The sequence below is a fragment of the Enhydra lutris genome, unplaced genomic scaffold (assembly GCF_002288905.1).
Source record: "Enhydra lutris kenyoni isolate GAN:26980312 unplaced genomic scaffold, ASM228890v2 scaffoldscaffold16, whole genome shotgun sequence".
Lineage (NCBI taxonomy): Eukaryota > Metazoa > Chordata > Mammalia > Carnivora > Mustelidae > Enhydra > Enhydra lutris.
In genome coordinates, this window is record NW_019154100.1 from 16,560,035 (window position 1) to 16,585,580 (window position 25,546).

A 25,546-nucleotide genomic window follows, 5' to 3' on the forward strand; every position below is an offset into this window, starting at 1 on the left:
TTAAATAATGTATCATATATAGACAGACTATTAGTTAACAGGGTTTTCAAATTAGAAGGCTGGAGAGAATTGGGAATTAGGAATTTTGTTAAAAATGGGAAAGATTCCTGAAATTTGTACTTAATCTCATGTTGTCAGTATGGCGTTGGGAGTAAAGGCTAACAAAATTCATGACATGCAGGCCATTTCCTTTTATTATATTATAGCAATTTAAATTTGCCTTGTTTAATTGCCTACTTTGGTAATTTATATCAACTTGCGTGATCAAGAGAGAAATGAAAAAATCTCATATATTCTATTACTTACTTGTCCTTTTGCTGTGGTTGTAGCATCAAAAAAAAAGTCCATCATCTTGTTCCTTGAGGCTTTGCTCTTTTGCATGAGAATGAGGACTGAAACACAGATGTACTAAGAGACAAACTGTGTGCAAGTTTCTGATCTGCCCCAGATTCAGTTTTGCCAGTAAATGTGTAAATGTGCGAATTTTAAAGGTTTAGAAGTGAACAGATGAAAGAATATTTCCTGCTTGTGATCAGAAAGGACACTTGGCATAATGGAGGAGTGTAGGGAGCACACAATGCTATTTGTATTCTCCTGTAACAAGAGAAAGCACAAAAGGAGAGCAGTTTCAGTGTTACTGAAATGACAGGGTTCTGGTAGAATCTGCAGGATGCTATGCATTGATACGCAAAAGTGTAGGCACTTTTGTTTGACTTTCTGCCTGAGTCAAAAAGATGTGGTCTCTTATTAGTTGTCACTCGTCAACGATGTGGTCTAGACATGTCATTTGTTCTCTCACAACAGGATACCGCATACTTCCCTCACAGGTTAGATTTATTGAGATGGTATTGATAAAATGCTTCATAAACACTAAAGGATAATGCAGATCTAATGTTCTCAAAGGAGGAAAAAAAAAACACAAGGATTTAGAACCATTTTTTGTTGGATCTAGAATACTTTTGCCAACTAGGGAATCCATCTTCTCCCTCCAAAATCTTAGAAACTAATGGGTGTAAGGGCATTGCTTTTAATGACGTGAGGTCTATGAATGTAAAAAACAAACAAAAACAAACAAACAAAAAAGGTAATATCTGACTTAACAGAAAGGGGGGGAAAGGTGTTGCTTGCAGTTTGTGTAAATCCCTTCACCCTACTATTTACTTTCCTGTAAATGAAGGACTGAGAAAAAATAGTCTTTTAAACAAAGAAGGATTGTATAATAACAAAAATAATATCAAATAATGAAAATTAACAGTACCCTCCCAGCGCACGAACAGTTCTATTCCTTCTAAAGCAAATCTTTCTGTTTTCTGGTTTGGGTTCCACCGATGTTTACCTTGATCTTTCAATTTTCTTTTATGACACTTTTTATTGATTCACAAAATGTAGACATTGTCTACTGATTTGTTATGGTAAGAAAGTAATTGGCTCATGTCTATCCCATGCTACGTCTCTCTTCCCCTCTGTTTCAGAGAACATGCACCATTTCTTTCTTTTTTTTTTTTTTTTTAATTTATTTATTTGACAGACACAGCGAGAGAGGGAACACAAGCAGGGAGAGTGGGAGGGGAGTGAGCAGGGAGCCTGATGTGGGACTGGATCTCAGGACCCTGGGATCTTGACCTTAGCAGAAGGCAGAGGCTTTAACCCACTGAGCCACCCAGGTGCCCCACATGCACCATTTCTAAGAACCATTCTCAGAAGTGAAAGCCTATAAAGACTTTTTAACTACATTATGATACTTATTTTTTATGGGCCCAGTCTCTATGCCTATGTCTCTGAATAACAAATATTTGAGGCACAAATTAAAATTTTCATTTTTATATCCCCAATCTCAATTATTCCCAAGTTCTTGATCATATCATCAGTTTTACTCCACTCCCCGCATCCCTCCTTACTCAGCCGATCTCTTTCTTGTGCCAGTCTCTTCCTGGTTGTTTAGCTTCATCCTGGGAAATCCTCTATCTTCTTTCTTGGAGGAGCTGAAACTGCTTCTTGGATCACCATTTCTTTTCTCTGTTTATTTCTTGTTTTGTCAGAGTGTTTCCTTAAATAATTCTCAGAGAAATTTTCCTAGGAAAGCTTTTCTGAGGCATGTATGCCTTAAATGCCTTTATTCTGTGTATCTACTTCATTGATAGATTGGCTGATTTAGAATTCTAGGTTAAATGTTCTTTTCCCTCAGAATTTGAAGGTACATACAGAGGCCTATCTTCCACCAGAGTACTGGTATAGAGGAGTCTGAAACTCCTTCACTACATATCCTGTCTTTCTCCCTGGAAACACTGGGGATCCTTTAGTGCATGGACATTTCGTGGGGATGTGTTCAATTATAGATCTTTGTTATAGCTTTTTTTTTTCTGTTTCTGTTTTTGTAAGTTCTTGGGTTTCTTTGTTGTTGTTGTTGTTTTGTTTGCTGTCTTTCCCCATATATCTGGTGTTTCTTGGTGCCTCTTCTTATCTGAGAAAGAGGCTGTCCTAAAAATGACTGCACGTACTTTGTACATAAGTAAAGATTCTTGACTCTCACTCTTAGCTTTCAGGCAAGCAAGCAAGGAGTGCTGTATTACATGTTGGAACCATGACATGCTAAAAGGAAAGGGCTTTCTCCTAGGTACCAACTCCTAAATTTTTCAGAGTTTATTAGAGAAGAATTCTCTTTCCTTTCTGGGATGGTATCATCGGGCTCTTGGCATTTCATTCATGCTAAGTGCAGAGAAGTCTTCAACATAAAATTTCCATTAATACTTACTTTAATACTGGTGTTTTATTCCTACTTTCCACTTCTATCTGTAGAGATTCTTCAGAGACAAACCTACTTCCCCCTTAGTTAGAATGCTTCACTACCTATATTCTTCACTGGGCCCTATATGTTGTCCTATTTTACCAGTTATTACTCGTTCACGAATTGGCTTTCTGGCTTTCTAATCCCTCCCTTCCCATCCTCTTCTTTGTTTGAAGATACATACTTTATTCCATTCCTCCTGATGTAATAGATTTTTAGGAAGAAGGGGGAGAGACTTGCAGGCTCACTATATTACCTTACATAGGACTCCTCCCTTAATTTTTCTTCAATTTTAATACTCACGATAACTAGAAATCATAGGCACTTGGATATCTGGTTTTTCGATGGTAGTGGTTTTATTTTGATTTGCTTTATTTGGTTTTAGTAGATGCAGCTCCTAAGAGTAAATAGGAAAGTTTGTTAATGGTGAATGATGTGGAACCCAGGAATGTCCCAAGCTTCTGAGGTTGTCTAGTTAAAATTATAGACAAAAACATACATTGTACACCCATCTTCATAGTAGCATTTTCATAATGGCCAAAAGGAGGAAGAAGACCTCCAATGGATACAAGGATAAACAAAATGTGATACACATATATAGTTTAATATTCAGGTTTAAAAGAGTAGGCAATTCTAACAAATACTGCAGCATGGATGAATTTTGAAAACATTATGCTAAATGAAATAAGCCCATCACAATGGTGATATGGTATGATTCCACTTCTATGAGATATCTAGAGCACTCAAACTCATAGAGACAGAAAGTAGAATGGCAACTTCCAAGAAATGGAGGGCGAGGAGGAATGGAAAGTTAGTGTTTAATGAGTCATAGTTGGGGCGCCTGGGTGGCTCAATGGGTTAAAGCTCTGACTTCGGCTCAGGTCATGATCCCAGGGTCCTGGGATCGAGCCCCTCATTGGGCTCTCTGCTCTGCGGGGAGTCTGCTTCCTCCTCTCTCTCTGCCTGCCTCTCTGCCTACTTGTGATCTCTGTCAAATAAATAAATAAAATATTAAAAAAAATGAGTACATAGTTTTAGTTCTGGAAGATGAAAAGTTCTGGAGATGGGGGGGTGGTGATAGTTAAAACAACAACATGAATGTATTTAATGCTACTGCACCGTACACTTAAAAAGCATAAAATGACCAATTTATGTTATGTATATTTTACCACAATAAAAATACATAATGGAGAATGTATCTCTTTAATTTAAATATGTTTTTAGTTGTTTTTTTTTTTTTTTATCATGGTGGCAGTTGAGGCAGGTTCTGCATTTAGATGTGTACTCTCTTCTCTGTACATATTTCCTGTGCTCCTTCCTGACTTCAGAGAAAATAAAATTTTTCATATCCAAAACTCACACAGTTGGAAGAAGGTCCAAGTATATGCACCTCATAGTGCCCACCCATTCTGCAGGGTGAACGAGAATAGTAGACCAGGTGTTTGATGTTGGCAAGTATTCATTTTTTTATTACCTGTTGTAATATTCTGATGCTTCGATTTCCAATATGCAAGATGGCTATTCATACTTCAGATGAGTCACTTTTCTTGAAAAAGCTGACTACTTTATCAATATCATCTTCACTTAAATACCCTTTATTTGTCTAGATTTTGTTCCTGGCTTTTAGTTCAGTGAGAGACAAGGTAATATACCAGATTTTAGATTTTAACACTCCTAGTTGTCCTTTGGATTCTGTTCAACCACTTTTACAAATTTGCTTACACTCTCGAAGGTTCACTTTCCTCAACTAGAAAACAGAGATAATACTACTTAGTAGGGACAAGTGAAGATTCACTGAGTTAATACATGAGACACGAAATAGATCATCCGTAGCCTCTAGGTTTAGGGGCCAAACTGCTGTCCCATTAGAGTAAGCTAGGCCTTTGAGCCTCCAGTAGTTGTATTCAAAAGAAAACCTGTATAAACCAGTTCTCTTTAATGCCATGACGGGCCCTACAAAGACAACATTGAGATTTTAATAATTTCAGTTTATTAAACTCATAAAAACAGATAACTGCCCCCTTTGCAAGTACAGTTTTCTACAATGGGATTGTTAAGCATATTTTAATTAGGCAGAAAAGAGCATGTTTTAGTAAGTTAAAAACACTGTTAAAAATAATTCCTCCTGGGGAAACAGTCTTTAATTTTATCTCATAACCACCAACTGAATATTTTGACAATTATTTTATACTTAATCTGTATTTCCAATACCTGAATGCTCATTTGAACCTGAATTTCTCAATCTTTAAAGTACATAATATGACATCTCTCTTTGGAGAAAAGGAAAGAAAGGAAAAGAAGTGGGGTAGGAAGGAAGGGAGGTAACAAAGATTATTTAAGGGAATCATGAGAGTTACAAATGAATTGATTGTGTGAGTGCATATTATATATGTAGTACTGGCATCATGTAATAAAATAAAGTCTCTTCTTTTAAATCTCTTCCAGAATATAGAAGAAGAATATTTCTATAAGAGGGTATGTGCTATGGTGAGTGCTGTAAAGTGTGTAAACCTGGCGATTCACAGACCTGTACCCCTGGGGATAAAAAGATATTATATGTTTAAAAAAAAATAAAACTTAAATAAAAAAAAAAAAAAGATTCATGAAATTATTTTATATTCATTTTATAATATAACCTTAGTGTCAGCCTTCAAAGAGGTCATCACCATACTTACTATTATTTTTCAGTGTACTATTTAGCTGAGTATTGGTTTTAACTAATTTTATCAGACTGTGTCTTGGAAAAATAAATAGAAACTATAAGGCATGATATATTTAAGTTAGAAAATCTAGGGTCTTTCAGTTTGCTTGTCTGTTTCTTGGCAGTAAACACACAGGGTCTCAGCTCTATTATAACTTTATGGTATTTTGTTGAAAAAAAAAAAAACTGATGAGTATATTTCTGTTTCTGGTAGGTGAGTAGGTGAGTGAATGAAGCCTAGGATTTCTGAGTGTGCTTGACATGTCCTAAGCTGTGCACTTAGGTGATATATGATATATGGCCCCAGGATAAGTATTTCTTTCATGAAAGACAGTGGGGCTTCTGCCTTATGACTGCCAGTCTGCATCCCCAGGAGGCTGCTCTTCCTGTGAATGCCAGGTGTGAACCAGGAGGGGTGAAGGCAGGTGATTTGTCTGAGTCTTAATCATTGGCAGGGCTAGAAATTTCTTTGTCAAGATCAGAGCCCAAAAGGCTGGCTCCTTTAGGCTCTGATCCAAAGGTGAATAGTGAACACCACAATCCAAGAAGAATGTATGTCTTGTTTTCTCTGAGAATAAGATTAATAGAATTTCAATACCATTGCTCTTAAGGGTCTTATTAAACTGGCCCAGAACCAGAACTCATTAAGCAGCTTCTACCAGTTTGCAGCATGTGTTCTTCCAGTCCAATCTTCTAAGTATAGCTCTGCCCCATATGATTTTCAAAACTCTGCACACTGAATTTTAATTTTCCTCATGCATAAGCTATCGGGTGGGCAAGATGTCCAGTCACACGTGCAGTAGACTGAAACAAACCAATGCATAAAACTCATCTGCGAGCATTTACAGGTATATCAGTATTCTTGTCACTCTCAATACCTTGGCCATTACAGTTGGAGAGTCTCCCTTTGATTGGGAAAGTCAACTCTAGGGCTGGTTATTGTTTCACTAATATTCTGTTGGTAATGTGCCACTTGGTAAAACTTGCTTCATGAGTTCCAGAAAGCATTTGGCTCCCAACAGTACAAAGAACCATTGCAAGCATTTTTGGTCAGTTTTGATTAAATGCAGATTGTAGGATTGTTTTGCAAAACCACATTATTCTTTCAAATATTTCTTCAGTAGTCGCATATTACTTTCTAATGATAATCATTTGCATTTCCAGGGCCCTTTTTTTGCCCCTGACGTTTTACAACAAACTTCAGAATCCATCTGTCTTCACTGTGCTTCCTTCTGGTTTGTGCGGAGGCCTGTATGTAGCTCCTGGGCTTTGCATGGCCACCTGCGTAAGTGGTTGCAAAGGAAGGGGAGGAAGAAGCCCATGAAAACCACCCAGCTTCGGCTCTCTAGAGGGTGATGTGCAAAGCAGAATGCTATCATTTCCCATCCTTTATGCAGAAAAAGAAAATTTTTTGAAGGGTACGCTCTGAATTCTCTTTCACCACCATTAAAAGAAATGTTTTTCATATGAGTGTTATTGCTCTTAGACGTCTTACATAACACACAAGGTAACCTGAAGGTTAGGCGATTCCGTTGAATGTTTGGGCCCAACCAGCTCCTAGTTTTTCTTTTATTGTCTGCCGCCTCCGCCCCCACATAGTTCTTTCTCACTCCAAGTCTGGTGGTCCATGGCGCACTCTGCAGATGTTTCTCCCACACGGTGGAATCATTCCCTAGTGTGTCTGTGCACTTCCAGGCTATGCTCATATGGGAAAAGGAAAAATTGGCGAGAAATAATAAATTTCTGGATTGGTCTTATTTCCTTTCAAAAGTGCTGAAACAGAAGAAAATAAGTTGAGACCTATTCACCTTTCCCACACTGCTAGCTATAGAAAGTGGTATATAAAGTGATTTTTTAAAAAATTGTTAAAAGTAAGTAAGTAAACAAATAATGCTACTATGCCATCTTCCAGGAGTCTCAGGAGGGTTATTCCGTATTAGAAAACTTGGTTTAATTTTGTTTAAATTGTATTGTTTGAAAAATGAGAGTGAGAAACTGCATACAGAGAAAATTAGGATGTCTGTGGTACTTACTGCATACAGTTCGTAGACTGCATCCCATAATTATGAAACAATTTTCATAAAGAAAATGAAAATGCCCTGTCTGCACAGGGGAGTAGGGGACCTGTATGCTGAAAAAGCAGGCCTCAGGGCGCCTGGGTGGCTCAGTGGTTAAAGCCTCTGCCTTTGGCTCAGGTCATGATCCCAGACTCCTGGGATCGAGCCCCGCATCAGGCTCTCTGCTCAGCAGGGAGCCTGCTTCCCCCTCTCTCTCTGCCTGCCTCTCTGTCTACTTGTGATCTCTGTCTGTCATATGAATAAATAAAATCTTAAAAAAAAAGAAAAAAAGAAAAAAGAAAAAGCAGGCCTCATAGATAACAAAAGAAAACAACCACTTCGATGTTCTCTACTACCAACTATTTATTTGCCCTGACTGACATCTTACAGAGCGTCCATACTTTGCCTGGTAACTCTTTTAGTAGTCTCAGTTATAAAAATATTCTCAGTTCAAAATGAATATATCAATGTCCATGTTTGAAAAACAGCTCTGAACTTCACTAAAACTAGGGTTCCTCATTCTCTAGCACCTCACTGCCTTGCTGAGGGTGAGAAAAGTGCAGTGAATGTGTGTGTGTGTGTGTGTGTGTGTGTGTGTGTGTGCATGTGTGTGTGTGTGTGTAGAGGGGTACTGGGGGCTTAGTCTTAGATTCTTTTTATTCCATCACATCTTCTCTTTTTCCTGAAGACCAAAGCTTAGTCATAGTTGAAGCAGAGGGGAAGAAAAGAGTCAGGAAGAAGGTTTTCACATAGTTTTCCCCATGTTCTGGTGGTGTTTATGGCTAACTACCAGCTAGGCTCTCTCAGGTAAATTCCTGACAAGGGTGATGTCTCCCCACAGGAGGGATCCCTTTTAACTAATTTGAGAGAAGGTGTAGTGTGTTATAGGGAATGACAATATAGATTCTGGAACCATTGCTGGTTGTATGACATTGTGTAAATCACTCTCTCTCTCATTCAGTTTTCCTAGCTGAAGAGTAAGGATAACACCATCTACCTTATAAGGTTGTTTTGAGGATTAAATGAGTTATTACATGTAAATTACCAAGGAGAGTGCTGGGAACACAGTAAGCTCTAAATTTTTTTCCTGCTACTACAATTGAAGAAGCAATGTCCATGGGATACAGGTCTGTAAGTAAGGGCAGAATTATAAGTCAAAGATACACATTTGGGGGTTTAAGTCTACAGATGATGTTACAGATGCTGCTAATACTATGAGATTGGATAATGGCACCAACAAGGGAGTGCAGGCAATTACGATGTTTAAGGACTGAGTTCTAAACCCTGAACACTGAGAGGACTAGGGATTGTGGAGATAAGACGACCCCAGGAAGAGCGGCATATGACTGCAGGGAAAAACTAGGTTAGGGAGGTGTCCTATAAGCAGAGGGGAGAAGTATTTTAAAGAAGACAGTGTGATAATGGTGTCAGATGCTGCTGAAGAGTCAGTAACGCAGGGGCGGTGAACTGGCTATGGGATTTGATGCCATGGGCATTGTGTGACTTTGGTAACAACGATTTCAGTGGAGGCGTGGGGTGGGGGTGGGTTCAGGGGGTAGGTAACCTCCAATTGGAGTATGTTCAAGGGAGAATGGGAAAAGAAAAATTAGAAACAATGATTACAGACAACTCTGAAGGGAATATGAGATAAAGTAAATGGAGATGAATAGGGACAGCTAGAAGCAAGGAGGGAGTGAAATGAACACTTTTTTAAAGTTGGGGGAAAATAGCACCCTTTTCTGCATGTTGACAGGAATAATCCAGTAGACAGAGGAAAACTGAGAATTACTGAAAAAGATGGGAATTGGGACACAAGCACAAAGTTTAGCTCTATTTAAGAACATGAGCACTGTATTACTGGGAACAAGTTTGGGTGGTGGTGGTATGTCAGTGAAGTTCTCTTTGATGGCTTCAAGTTTTTTGTTTTCAGTGAACTAAGAAACAACATCATCAATCAATACTGAGAACATATTTCAAGTCTGAAGGATACGAAACAGTCATCATGGAGTGTGGAAGAATGAATAGGACCGCAGAAGTATGGTTGCTGGACAGATTTAAGAGCTTACTTCAGGTATGTAATCATGATAGGAGAGACTAGTTTCTTGGTTGTGTGTTTTTCTCTATTCTTATTCAATGACAAAAGTGTAGATGGAAAGAAAAAACTACAGTTGGATTTAATCTTTTTTATGATTAATAAGACCAAAACAGTGATTATAACGACTGACCATGAAATTTAACCATCTAAGAAAGTAAGTAAATACAGAAGGAAGGGAGAGACAATGGAAAGGTGGTAGAATTGCCTCACAATCCATAGTGAGCTGGAAAGACAAGATGCAGAGATCAGAGAATGACATGTTTAAAGTTGAAAAGATGACAGAATTACAGTTATTGGTAAAGGCAACATGAAACGAGAAATAAAGGTGCTAGGATACTAGGAAGATCAGTTATATGGATACTGAATTGCCAAGAATCATGAGAGGACTATTGGAGAAAATGACAGTAAGCTACCAGTAAAAGTCTTCAAGGGATTAGGGGAGTGATCCATGGAGTGGTAAAAACTGCCACTAGGAAATTGACCTGTAAAGGATTTATGAACAGGATTTACAAGATCTTCTAAAAGAGAGAAGATGCAAACTGATTTTGACATTTCTTTAGGACTTTTTTTTTTTTTTAATTCTCAAAGACCTATGGAAATAAGATTTCATTTTATAAAATTTTCAAAGTCTCTATTCCTTCAGAGAACTGTAAGGAAACCCTATTACTGCTGGCTGAATTTGTCAGCCAATAAAATGTTAACAAACTACCAGCAATCGACCTCAATTCCCTGGCTTCCACACCACTCTGGGGGCTCATGAGGATACACAGTGAATTTCAATCAAGAAATCCAAATAAAGCTAACTTTTATATTTCATCTTTGCCTCTCCTATATTCTAATACAGAGAGGTAAGCACAGAAGTTGCATTTTTCAAGTTGATAGGTTATGTTTTTGAAAAACTATAATAGTTCTGTAATAAATGCTGTTTATTATTCACATTTAATAATAAATTAAAAACCCAAATGTTTTCCTGATACAGTAAGCAATTTCCTTTTGTGTTCTGGGACTTTCCCTGCTGTTCCACAGGGCTGACCACACTCACATGTATCAGATAACCTGAATTTCCTGAGTCGTCTATGTACTCCTTGTACTCAAGGTTCTCAAGTACGACATACACAGTGAATGGTTGTTTGTTTGGTTTTAATTTTAGATGAAATGCCCATTAAGGTAACTTCCTGAGATTTTTCACTCCAAAAAAAGTAAAAAGAAGGCCAAAGAAATTTATCAAATAGTAAGTCAAAATGTGGTGGTCATAATAAGCACAATGAAGGTAAAATAGACCACTCTTCATATAAAACTGCTTTAATTTAATTGTAGTAGAAATAATGGAGGAAAAGAAATGGAAGGAACAGAATAAAACACAGAAAGCCAAGAAAGACAGTAAGTATTAGAAAGGGAATCATGTTTGAAAAACAAGAATTATAGCTTGTAAATTGTTCTAGGATTCTTGAAGGGATGAAGGACATTTCATTTTTTGTATTATAACTTCATTCTAAGGTTGTCCCCATTGACTTGATTCTAATGACCATAAAATTCTGAAATAAATCCTCATTAGTCCATTATTAATACAAGTCCAAATTTGATCATATTTTCAAGAGAAAAGTAGTTTCAGTACTTTAAAATATAGAAGTAATTTAGGGGTGCCGGGGTGGCTCAGTTGGTTAAGCGTCTGCGTTCAGCTCAGGTCATCATCTCGGGGTCCTGGGATGGAGACCTGTGTTGGGCTCCCTGCCTAGCAGGGAGTCTGCTTCTCCCTTTCTCTGCTCCAGCTCCCACTTGTGCTTCTCCTTCTCTCTGTCTCAAATAAGTAAAGAAATCTTAAAAAAATAAAAAAGTATAGAAGTAATTTGGATTGACTGCTCACTGGAAGCTCAGAGTTACAAAGGAGCAGAAACATGATCTGGTCCAGTGCTCACATTTTTGTCATGAAGAACCTGGATAACGGATGACCAGACTGGGTTTGGCTGCTTTTATTCTAAAGACTCTTCAGCAATTTTCTAGCTCTATGTGTAAAAATCAAGGCATTTCTTTCGGGAAAAAGTTACTTTTAAGTGTTTAGATGTGGTCCCAGGTATTTTGCTGTAAACATTACATAACATTCATATTTCAAAGAAGCAGAAAAAGAATAGTTTATTTATAGAGAGTGGAAAGAAAATTTCAGACTAGTCAAGGATCAGTGATCACAAACTCAAAAGGAAGCTTCTGGTCACCAGAAGTACTACTGGGGACAAGACATCTTGCTAAACAGGAGAGGATATATGGATCTCCTTTCCCTTAGAACAAGGATTTTTACAAGTTAGAGTGGAAATAATCCTCCTGGGGAGCTATTTATTTATGTAGATGCCAGAAGTCTTTAAATCTGAAGTGGAGCCCTGAAAGTAGCAGGGTGTTTTGATGCAGATAAATGTCAGCCCACAAACTGAGAAATACTATCCCAGTCAGATGCCATAAATGAGATTTAACATCAAGCCACTCAACATAGGCTTTTCATGCACGAGAAGCTAAATCTCTCACATCTAGGAGCTACAATGTAAGTCTTCATCACTTGAACAGACTCTTGAAGTGATCAGTGTTCAAAAGCATGAGGATCTCAATACATTACATCAAATTTTTATCAATTTACTCTAAGGGTTTTTAAGGCACTTACACATTAGTTTTTATATTCACTAAATTTGTATGCTTAGCGTTTAAGATACGAAAATTTCTTAGTTCCATTTCCAGTACTTCAACATAGGATATAGCACACCAGTCTTAAAGAATGTTAAAGAATTTCCTGTCTTTAGGACACTTACAAATGCATTACATAGGGTGTACTGGAGAGTGAGTCTCTAAACTATTGATCAGATAGAAATGATTTCTCTCTCTCTCTCTCTCTCATACACACACACACACATCCTTATGTATTTACCAAAAATCTGTTTTATTATATTAGTAGACTTATGTAATAGTATATTCATAAGTATTTCCAAAGATAACATTTTTTAAAAAATGAAAATAACAAAACCATGTGAAGAAAGCAAATTAACAAAAACAGACTGATGAATCACAGACCTTTACCCCTGAAGCAAATAATACATTATATGTTAATAAAAAAATTAACCAAAACAAAAAACCCTCCATACTATCTAGATTCTAGAATATTAAGAATAACATAAAGAGAATAATTTGTCTTGATACGTATTAAATACTTTAATCAGTTGCTTAACTGCTTCTATCCATAATAGCATATCACTGGTACTTCTCTGAAGATTTTTTTCCCAATATAGTCCATTATTTTGAACTTATATCATTTTGAGTCTTGTCTGTACATTTTTAATTGTGAAAATTCTCTTTATTAGGTATCCAGTAAGCTCAGAAAAATATTATATGGTAAAGAAATAACATGATATAGGAATGATATTTTTTGTTCTATTTTTCTTATTGAAAAATGTAAATATTTAAGTGCAATAATTAGAATAGACTTTGTATTTTTGTTTTCATCCAGACTGATCCTCTTGAAATGTAATTTATAGATCAAGACTCATCAGTTTTTCTTTCTTTCTTATTATCTTTACTGTTTCATCATTTTTATTGTTTATATATGCTGCAAAATTATAGGCCTTCTTTATTTTGCTCCTTTTTGGTACATAATGTAAAATTATCCATTTAAAACAGGAGCTTCATTAATAGTTTTTTTTAAAACCCCACAAATGAAGATATTCTCAAACTTAATGATAGGATTTTAAAATTAAATGTCACATGAGGTTTGAACTCTAAAAATTTAATTTGTTCCGTTTTCTCCTACTTTCATAGGAATAAATTTTAATATCTCCCTGCTTATAAACTCTGTTTTAAATAAGTGAGATTTGCTTGTAGCATCAATTGCTGAAGTTTTGTCACTTCCTTAATTGATATTTGCCTAAGGATTTCTAACTAGTCTTGAATAAAATGCAATCAAGTTTAGCAAACTCTACAATGTACTTAGATACTATTGGATGACATGGGATGGCTTACAAAATTGTTCTTTAATGGCTCACATGTTTCTAAAATCTTTGGGATATCTGGGATACATTTTCTATTGTCTTGTTGATGTATTATTTGTATTGAACATCACCTTCACAACAAACAATTTTCTAGATAAATTGTAACAGTATCTATAAAATATTTTTCAATTCTAAAAATATACCTTTTTGAATACTATTACTAAATATATGTCTAACACAAACAATTTCAAAAACATCTTTTTTTTAATTTTTTTATTTTTTATAAACATGTATTTTTATCCCCAGGGGTACAGGTCTGTGAATCGCCAAGTTTACACACTTCACAGCACTCACCATAGCACATACCCTCCCCAATGTCCATAACCCCACCCCTACTTCTCCCAACCCCCCTCCCCCAGCAACCCTCAGTTTGTTTTGTGAGATTAAGAGTCACTTATGGTTTGTCTCCCTCCCAATCACATCTTGCTTCATTTATTCTTCTCCTACCCCCTTAACCCCCCATGTTGCATCTCCACTTCCTCATATCAGGGAGATCATATGATAGTTGTCTTTCTCCGATTGACTTATTTCGCTAAGCATGATACCCTCTAGTTCCATCCATGTCGTTGCATAATGGCAAGATTTCATTTTTTTTGATGGCTGCAGAGTATTCCATTGTGTATATATATCACATCTTCTTTATCCATCATCTGTTGATGGACATCTAGGTTCTTTCCATAGGTTGGCTATTGTGGACATTGATCCTATAAACATCTGGTGCACATGCCCCTTCGGATCACTACATTTGTATCTTTAGGGTAAATACCCAGTAGCGCGATTGCTGGGTCATAGGATAGCTCTATTTTCAACTTTTTGAGGAACCTCCATGCTGTTTTCCAGAGTGGTTGCACCAGCTTGCATTCCCACCAACAGTGTAGGAGGGGTCCCCTTTCTCCGCATCCTCACCAGCATCTGTCATTTCCTGACTTGTTAATTTTAGCCATTCTGACTGGTGTGAGGTGATATCTTATTGTGGTTTTGATTTGTATTTCCCTGATGCCGAGTGATATGGAGCACTTTTTCATGTGCTGTTGGCCATCTGGATGTCTTCTTTGCAGAAATGTCTGTTCATGTCTTCTGCCCATTTCTTGATTGGATTATTTGTTCTTTGGGTGTTGAGTCTGCTAAGTTCTTTATAGATTTTGGACACTAGCCCTTTATCTGATATGTCCTTTGCATATATCTTCTCCCATTCTGTCAGTTGTCTTTTGGTTTTGTTAACTGTTTCCTTTGCTGTGCAAAAAGCTTCTGATCTTGATGAAATCCCAATAGCTCACTTTTGCCGTTGCTTCCCTTGTCTTTGGCGATGTTCCTAGGAAGATGTTGCTGCGGCTGAGGTCGAAGAGGTTGCTGGCTGTGTTCTCCTCAAGGATTTTGATGGATTCCTTTCTCACATTGAGGTCCTTCATCCATTTTGAGTCTGTTTTCGTGTGTGGTGTAAGGAAATGGTCCAATTTCATTTTTCTGCATGTGGCTGTCCAATTTTCCCAACACCATTTATTGAAGAGGCTGTCTTTTTTCCATTGGACATTCTTTCCTGCTTTGTCAAAGATTAGTTGACCATAGAATTGAGGGTCTATTTCTGGGCTCTCTATTCTGTTCCATTGATCTATGTGTCTGTTTTTGTGCCAGTACCATGCTGTCTTGATGATGACAGCTTTGTAATAGAGCTTAAAGTCTGGAATTGTGATGCCACCAACTTTGGCTTTCTTTTTCAATATTCCTTTGGCTATTCGAGGTCTTTTCTGGTTCCATATAAATTTTAGGATTATTTGTCCCATTTCTTTGAAAAAAATGGATGGTATCAAAAACATCTCTTTATCAGTTTCATTTTTTTAAAGATTTATTTACCTATTTTTGGAGAGGGGTAGAAGGAGAGAGAGAATCTCAAGCAGACTCCCCACTGAGCATGGAGCTTGACATGGGGCTCCATCTCAAGACCCTGAAATCATGATCTGAGTCCAAGTCAAGAGTTGGGTGCTTAACTTAACGAGCTACCCAGGTGTCCCAACTACCATCAGTTTCTTAATTTAGAAAGAACACTGCTTTTATCATTATATTATACTCTGCCAAATTTTATATAATATCATCACAAAACAAAAATATTTGTTATCTTTATTATTAAAAATTTTAATTGACACAGGAGTACCAGCTATTTCACATTTGGCAGGATAGACTAATAAAAACTGGTTTGATTCCATGAAATAGATGAAAATATTGGCTTATTCTTGGTATTATCTGATTTTCCATTGGGAATATCAGATGACACTGAGATAAAAATGGTATCATTGAACTGACTGCAAAGTTCTTCAGCTAATGGAGCCAACACATTACCAGCTACAATTTCATTTTTTGTTTGTGCACAGGAAAATTTTTAGTAGTCACAAGTGAAATGAACTTATTAGAGTATTTTAATCTAGGTAAAGTCAAGTTTCAGAAAGTATGAACACCTTCTATAGTCATGTGTTAAACTGTCACCTTTGAACAGAGTGTTCTCAAAATGAGTAGTCTTATGAAATAAGACTGATGCTCCTTACCACATTTATTTTTTCTGGTTTTCGTATAATCAGTGATCTCACTAAAGTAAACCTCTCCCCACCTTTTGGGTATTATAGATTGATAAATATTTTATGGAAGTTACATAGTTAGAACTAATTATTAGAAAAAATTTCAATACTTAATTTATCATTAAATATGCACTTATTAATATTTGAATTAGTGATGCAAATTAGCTGTCTGATGATTTTGTTCTTACAGACTACTGTATAGGCCAGGGTAAGGCTGCTTAGTGCATCACATGGATACCAGATGCCATTAATAAATAGTCTCCCAACATCTCCCACTTAGATGGAATTAGCTGTCCTTAGACACTAATTATGTTGGCACACACTGGTTTACCAGCAATGCTGTGTACTGTTTCTGAAACGGACGTGTTAGTTGCAGTTTTTCTGGAGAGGGCTGAGCAGGCTGAACAAAAACTATTGTATGTGGAAATCCTTCATATTAAACTAAAGTGAGAACTTTCATCACTACACAGTATCTCTCACATTATGAGAAGTTGGAAGGAGCTGAAAGTAGAAAATAGAGGTCTACAAAAGTTAATCCAGTATGTATATTTTTAAAGATTTCATTTATTTATCCTAGAGACAGAGAAATAGAAAGAGAAAGAGAGAGATCATAAGCAGGGGGAAGGGCCAGTATATTTTAAAATTGCTCTTAATAACTCATTATTTATAATAAATAGTATTTTATTAAAAATGAAAATAATAATCCCAGATTTCAAGATCTACTGAAAAGCTGTAGTAATCAAACAGTATGGTACTGGCACAAAAATAGACACATAGATCAATGGAACAGGATACAGGGCCCAGAAATACACCCATGCCTATATTGTCAATTAATGTAGGACAAAGGATGCAAAAATACCTAAGGTGGAAAAGACGTATCTATAAAAATGTTGCTAAGGCCAGTGTCCAAAAGATTGCTGCCATGTTTTATTTGAGGAGTTTTGTGGTTTCAATTCTCACATTTAAGTCTTTAATTCATTTTTACTTTATTTCTGTATATGGTATAAGAAAACACTCAAATTTTTATTCTTTTGCATATTGCAGTCCAGTTTCCCAAAGCCATTTATTATCTATCCCTCAGGGAAGGAAAATGTAAGAAAAAATAAATTGTTGGAATTAGACTATGGGGACAAAATAAAAAGTGTCTGCACACCAGAGGAAACCACTAACAAAATGAAAAGTCAACCTACTGAATGGGGGAAGATATTTGCAAATGATATATCCAATAAGGGGTTGATATCCAAAATATAAAAAGAATTTATATAACTCAAACCAAAACAACAATAACAACAAACAAAAAGAGAACAGAAAAACCAAAAACCAAAACCAAAACAAGTAAGTTGATTAAAAATGGACAGAAGATGGGAGCAGACATTTTTCAAAAAAGACATCCAGATGGCCAACAGACACATGAAAATATGCTCAACGTCACTCATCATCAGGGAAATACAATTCAAAACCACATGAGATACCATGTTATACCAGTCAGAACGGCTTGTAGTAAAAAGACATTAACAGGAAATAACAAGTGTTGGTGAGGATGTGGAGAAAAAGGAACCCTTGTGCACTGTTGGTAGGGATTTAAATTGGTGCAGTTATTGCGGAAAATAGTATGGAGGTTTCTCAAAAAGTTAAAAATAGAAATGTATGATCCAGCATACCACTATTGGATAATTGCACAAAGAAAACAAAAACACTAATTCAAAAAGATACACGCACCTCTGTTTATTGCAGCATTATTTACTATAGCTAAGATACGGAAGCAACTTAAGGGTCCACCAATAGATGAATGGATAAAGAAGATGTGATATATATATATATCTCCACACAACAGCCAAACAAGACAAGATTAGATCTTTCAGAGGATGGCTTAAACAGGCAAAAGGGATTAAGAAGTACAAAGTTCCAGTTACAAAACCAGTAAGTCAAGGTGTCTAGGTGGTGTAGTCAGTTGAGCATTAGACTTTGGGTTTGAGCTCAGGCCATGATCTTGGGGCAGTGGGACTGAGCCACACGGCAGGCCCCGCACTCAGCATGGAGTCTGCTGAAAATTCTCTCTCCCGTCCCTTGGCCCCTTCCACTTGTGTTTGCTCTCTCTGTCTCTCTGAGATAAATAAAAAAATCTTAAAAAATACAAAACAAAACAAGTCAGAGATAAAAAAGTACAGTGTAGGGAATGTAGTCAGAAATACTGTAGTAATGTTGTATTGGGACAGACAGCAGTTACATTTATTGTGATAAATACTGAGTAATGTATAGAATTTTTAAATCATTATGTTGTACACCCGAAATTAATGTAACATTGTGTGTCAACTATACTTCAATAATGAAAAAGAACAAATAAATAAACTGGACAAGCGTTTTCCAAAACAAAGATGAAAAACCAGAAGCAAACATCAATAGGGCCTTAGGCAACTATATTTTTTTGGACATGTCTCCTTTGCCTGCTAGACTTCCCTGTATTTTCTATCTCACTGATACTAACCTACTTTATTGTAAACTTTTAGGTTTTTAAAATATATGTAAAAATAATCTCATGCTAAACTGATATTTGATATATCTAAATAACCACGCTTACTTAATCAGTACCATCTTTTTCTTTTAATTAAAGTCTTTTGTAGAAACAATAGTTCCTCTTGTGTGCATCTTTCCTGTATATTTCTGAAATGCAAGGGAAGGGTCTGGACAATCTTCCACTCCAGATTGGTTATGGCCTCTGTTCCTTATTACTGGCAGAACTCTGAAGAGTGCAGATGCTCGGGCACCACTACAATCTTACTAAATCAGAATTCCAATGATCCACAGATAATAGTGATGCACAAAGACAAGGATTGCTTCTTTCTGTTTCCTATAACGTAAATCTATGCATGTTACAATTTGGGACTTTTTGCTGCTAAAATGAAAGAATACATTCAACAGATGAACTTATTATTGATGGGTACTGAGGTGTCTGGAATGATCGGAAATTCTGACTACAGAGGTGTGAGAGTGGCAGGATTCCAAAAAGAAGACAAGAGAAAACCATTAATGCTTACTTCTTTGGCTAATTTTTCCTAATTGAGTCTTTGGGGAGGAAGGTGTTTAATATGTTATGCTATTGAGAAGAAATATTGAGAATACAGACTGCAGTGAGCTTTCAAAAAATACTCTAATAAAAGAAAAACATTGTTAATTTCCTTTCACTGAGACAGGCTTGAGAGAAAGCCAGTTGCTTCCATAGTGTTGCTGACAATCATGACGTCAAAAATATTTTAAGATTCTGAAAGTCCAACTAGTCTCTGTGTTTTCTACCTTTCCTTCTTTCCTTGAGATTCTTATCAATGTGTTCTATCACATTAATTGATTTGCAAATGTTGAACCACCCTTGCATCCCAGGGATAAATCCCACCTGGTCATGGTAGATAATCTTTTTTTTTTTTTTTAAAGATTTTATTTATTTATTTACTTGACAGAGAGAGAGAGGGTGAGAAAGAGATCACAAGTAGGCAGAGAGGTAGGCAGACAGAGAGGGAGAAGCAGACTTCCCGCTGAGCAGAAAGCCAGATGTGGGGCTCGATCCCAGCACCCTGGGATCATGACCTGAGCCAAAGGCAGAGGCTTAACCCACTGAGCTACCCAGGTGCCCCGGTAGATAATCTTTTTAATGTACTATTGGATCCTAATAGGTAGGATCTTGTTGAGAATCTTGGCATCCATATTCATCAGGGCCTAAAATTCTCCTTTATGATGGGGTCTTTGCCTGGTTTGGGGATCAAGGTAACGCTGGCTTCATAGAAAGAGTCTGGAAGTTTTCCTTCTGTTTCTATTTTTTGAAAATAGAGAATAGGTAAATTTCTTCTTTGAATGTTTGGTAGAATTCCCTAGGGATTCCATCAGGTCCTGGGCTCTTGTTTTTTAGTTCAATCTTGTTACTAGTTATTGGTCTATTCAGGTTGTCAATTTCTTCCTGTTTCAGTCTTGGAAGTTTATAGGTTTCCAGGAATGCATCCATTTCTTCTAGGTTGCTTAATTTATTGGCATATAGCTGTTGATAATAATTTCTGATGATTGTTTCTATAGGAAGCTTATTTCTAATTACCATTACTGTCTAGGTTAAATGACATTACCCCAAAATGTGTGCCATATCTTACAGGATTCCACCCATGGGTTCTACTGCAAACTATGACATATTATCAGTAAAATAAAATTTGAGAACCTTTAAGAAACATTAATCCAAGTTGCCAATGTTAAATATAATAAGGATTCATGTACTTTGGTGATTAATTCAACTTCAGATACACAATTACAGATCTACTTATTGCTGAATATCTTGGCCATGAGGAGATTAGATTAAGTTTAACAAAAATAGTTAGAACAAGATGAAGGGGAAATAAATGATGCACCAAATACAGCTAAAGTAATGGGCAATTCTGTCAAATAAAATCACGTATAGGAATGGGCTCCTTTTAGACACATGGCAATCCTATAAATAAACCTATGACTTTATCACTCTTAGAGTGATTAGAAATTCTGCAGTCAACCACCTAATCACTGAATCTATCCTGCATCTAAGCTGCTTATCCTCTGAATTTAATTTTTTCTTTGGAGCATCAAGTTGCATAGGAGTTCCTCTAAACTTAAAATCCTGAGCCTATACTTTTAAAGATCATCCTTGGATATCAGATATCATGGAATGGAGAAACATCATGTATTTTGATGTCAGACTTCAGAGTTTTAAATTTGGTAGCAGCACCAACTATGATGTTAGGGTTTTGAGACAGTTTTTAAACCTCTGTAGCCTCAGAATTTTTCTTCTGGAAAATGGTATTAACAGTGCCTAATTCCCAAGATTTTAGAGACTAAATGAAATAATTCTAATTGAGTGTTACTCAGTGAACAAATGTGCCTTCCCTCTCTATCCTTCCTTATGGTAGATTAGCAGATCTGAGAATCTTCAAAATTATTTCCCAAGTCAGTTTGCATCTCTCCATTAGAAGTGGCAAGTAATTGATGAATCCTATTTTTAGTGCTTTTCCGCTTGAGAGAATGTGAGAGAGGTAGTGCTTCCAGTCAAGAGTAAGCATAAATTACATGGCATCACTCAAAATTAATTTACAACATTTTTAGTAGTTATATGATCTGTCATCATGTATTAGTACTCAGCCAGAGAAAACTGGACTGGAAAATTAGCAAGGTTGAAGGTGAAGAATAAAGTGCCCCAGTTAACACATACAGACCCTGGGAACACTACTTATCTGGAAAACTTGTAGCTTGAAAATGTCTGCATTTCTTAAAAAAAAGCATTTATAATGATGGTGAGGGTGACTAAGAGAGAAAAGAGGGAATAGATAAATTTGCATTTTACTTTAAGAAAACTGAACTTCACCACAGAAGTTATCTCTCATAGTTTTTGAATTATTTCCATTTTTAGATCACTCCTATAGACTCATATATAATCAAGCATACATATGTATTTATATATTACTCAACAAACTATTCTGATACACTAAAAACTTACCTAAAGATTTGTGAAGCTCTCTTTTCTTTGCCATTCCTTGAGGATGTAACCTATAGACTAAAGTCTTTAGGAGGTAAAATATGACTACTCAGAATTTTTTATGCTATAAATTTAGCAATTTTAAGCCAGCAGAGGGCTCCCTGCTTTGACATGGTTCTATAGATGCAAAGTCCAGCACAAACAGTTGGTAAGGAACCAAAGTAGGGCTTAATGTTTGTTATGGGCTTAAGTATTTGCTCTGTGTTAAATTAAGAAGTTTAAAAAGATGAATGAAGCAAAGCCAAGTCTCTCCTTCTGACGTTTGAGATATAATGTGTTAATTGTTTCATCGTGCAAAATTTGGTCTTCCTCTGCTTCACCAGTTTGAAAACCAAATGTGCTTCAATTTTGTATCATGAGTCCACATAGACACCTGCTGTCTGATTCTTCTCACAGTTTTACATTTCTCTCTGTTCAGAGCACAAGTAACACACTTTATTCACTCACTCATTCATTCATTCATTAAAGATGAGATTGACTAGCTGATCATGTCTTAAACCTGGAGATGAATATAGGCAAAGCTCAATGAAGAACAGCATTGTTTTCATGCTTATAATTGTGATTACAGTAGTTCCCCCCCCCTTTATATGCGGGGGATACATTCCAAGACTCCCGTGGATGCCCGAAACCACAAATGAGTACCAAGCCCTATACATACTATGCTTTGTCTTATACACACAAACCCATGATAAAGTTGAATTTATAAACTAGGCAGAGTAATAGATTAACAATAACAACTAATAATAAAGTAAAACAATTATAACAATATAGTGTGACAAAAGTTGTGTGAACGTTGTCTCTTCAAATATCTGATTATACCGTACTTACCCTTCTCCTTGTGATGATGTGAGCAGATGAAATGCCTACTTGATGAGATGAAGAGAGGCAAATGGCAAGGCACTGTGATGCAGTGTTTGGCTACTTCTGACCTTCTGATGGTACATCAGAAGGACGATCATCTGTTTCCAGACCACAGTTGAGTGTAAGTAACTGAAACCATGGAAAATGAAACTCTGGATAAGGGTGGCCTGTTGTACTTAAACTGTGCCTTTAAACCTAAGAACTATTGCAAGAAGGGAAGAAAAAAAAATTCCCACAGTTTTCAACCCCTCCCGCCATTTTGAAGTGTATCCTACTTCTTATATCCTACTTCTTATTGGATACATTTTGAAGTGTATCCTACTTCAGTTCCTACCTAATAAAATACTCAGCAGATTTTTACAATCCCAATGAATAATGTCCACACAACACTTGGACAAATTTATTTAGAAAGGTTTATTAACATTATTGTGACAACTTAAAATACAGGTATCTCCCAGTTTTTGAAATTATGGATTAATTAAGACACCTCAGTTTTATGAAAGACCTAAATATTACTGGCCTATAAGGCCTAACCCTAACCAGTAAGAAGAAGAAGATAACTTTTGCTTCTGCGAAAAAAGGTGAAAAACAAAAATAGCATTCAGTGTTTGTTTTGCAATGAGCAGTTCTAGAGGCCACACACCTCAGGCAGTGAGAGGAGCCAGGTCAAACTCCTTCTTAGGGAACTATGCTCAGCATCTTAGCCCCAAGCTGCCATAACTGTGAACGGTGTCTCCGAGCATCTCTGCTTTATTCCCATTTATATTCTTCACCCATTAGCAAGATGAGTTTTAAGGTACCAGAAAAACTTTGAGACTGCTCAAAATCTTTCTATATAAATTCGTAGTAATTACTTCTTCACTTTACACCATTTTGGCTTAGGAAAGATTTCTAAGAAGTCTCTATTTCAGGTAACAGGGGAAACCTGATCGTGGAATTGCAGGTTTCTGAAATTACAGGTTTATGAAAGATCTGACTTTTTTGTGAAAGTGAAACTTTCTTTCAGTTAGTGAAAACAGGTACTATTGTAGGTCTTTCATAATGCATAAAAGTGCAGTGTAACACAAGCTTTGAAAAGCAGGGGATACCTGTACTGTGTGCTCTTCAAATTGTCAAGACAAACAGGTCAAACATATCAGACATAGGTATTAACTGTTGAATACACATATTCTGACAAATTCTATTCATTTTCATTTCAGTCATGTCTTTTTCAGAATGTAGCTCCTTAGGTTATATGGTTTTCAAAGGTAAATATAGACTTAGGCAGACAACTAACCTAACACATTTTTATGAGAACAAATATTTATCTAAGCACAATTTTAACAAACAGAAGCTGTCAAAAATGCAAATTAAATCTTCATTCTTTTAAAATTTTTTCCCTTCCTTTTCTTATACTCTTTGGCTTAGACACCACCAGTAAATACAACATTATTGTATTTGAAATTATTTTTTTTCAATCCTAGCAATAAAAGAAAGTAACTGCAGCTGACTTTAATTCTAACAGAAAACAACAGCTATGAAAAGCAAGCATAAGTAAATAAGCATATTTACCTTTCATTAAAGAAATGGTTCATATAATCATTATATGATTATATGAGGCAATCACAATATACTGTGGTTGTGGGCAACTGATTAAAACAAAATAATTGAATACAAACTTATTTCCAAGGGCCGGAGGCAAGTTTCATGCTTCTAACTCCCCAGAAAGCAATGCAGATGGAAAAAAAAATCTGAAGAAATAAAATACAAAGAGGAAAAACAATTAAAATGGAATCAATACTTTTGCTTAACTGAGTTAAAAATATCTTTGTGGGGGAAAAAGAACGTAAACATTTTAGACAGTTAAATTAATCAAATTGAATTTAGCAGTTGCTCACTGACAGAATTTAGCCAACATAACTTAAAAAGCATCACATTGGAGACAGCAGTGGGAGTAAAAAGTTTTGGTTTTGTTGCTTTTATTTTTTATACTCCCAAATCTGGGGCATTTCTAGGGATGGGACCATGAAAGTTAGATACGGAATGAGACAGAACTTCCTTCTAGCATCTGGGCATACTGGATGTAGAATGTACTGTATGAAATGATCTCACTGTTTATACAGTTTAAGAAGCATTTGGAAAAGGAGAAATAAAAACATTAGAAAGAATCATTCCTCTCTGGGGCAATGTGATCTAACATGTTATGAACTTTACCCAACATGAAGTAAAGGTTAAGCACTACTGCTGACTTATCTTCTCAGTCTGTTGATCTTATCAGATATAAAAAAAGTACTAAAAAATTCTCTTTAAAATTGATGACATAGGTAAGTCATAATAAGCAGCCAGCAGACTTCATTGAGTTTACTTTCTTGCTTTCAAGGAACATCACATATTCACAATAAACCATCCCAAATTAACCAGATAAAACTCTTGATTTCTGATGATCCTAGCAAGAATGATCATACAGTCATTCTCATAAGAATTCATGGTTGTAGAATTTTTTATTATGCATAATCTAAACGCCATAATGCCATAATAAACATATCTTCTCTTGAGGTAAAATCCAAGCGTTAGTGGTGATCTTTATGCCTCAGAGCCCTTCTAAGCCAAACTATCCCTTTACTCTTACCTGTGCACTAAAATTTAACTCTAAGATTGTTTTTACGATTTCCATTTTAAGTATTACTGGTATGATGATGGAAAAGAGTAATGCCCACACAAATGGGGTTATCAAGATAGCTGTGCAAGTGTCTCTCCATATGTTTTTTAATTGTGCAAACCTCTCCCAACTACTAAAATATGATCAGGTCTTCACCCCAGAAAGATCACTATTCCTGAAAAATCCACAAAAATATACAAAGGAGTATATTTAAGTAATAAGATGGAGGCTTGAGGAACATTTTGGGGTGATGGACTGGGGAGAAGCCATGGACATTAGCTGAG

At 36.2% G+C, this 25,546-nt stretch overlaps 1 protein-coding gene across 1 annotated transcript in view; it reads right to left on the minus strand.

Moving 5' to 3' along the window:
* Positions 1–23,185: 23,185 nt before the first annotated feature.
* Positions 23,186–25,546, minus strand: part of LOC111147401 (alkylglycerol monooxygenase) — a 344,434-nt gene continuing 342,073 nt past the window's right edge. Inside the window, exon 13 of the mRNA XM_022503409.1 lies at positions 23,186–24,354. Coding sequence (XP_022359117.1) covers positions 24,283–24,354 — 72 coding nt within the window. The 3' untranslated portion in view covers positions 23,186–24,282. The remainder of the gene's footprint in view (positions 24,355–25,546) is intronic.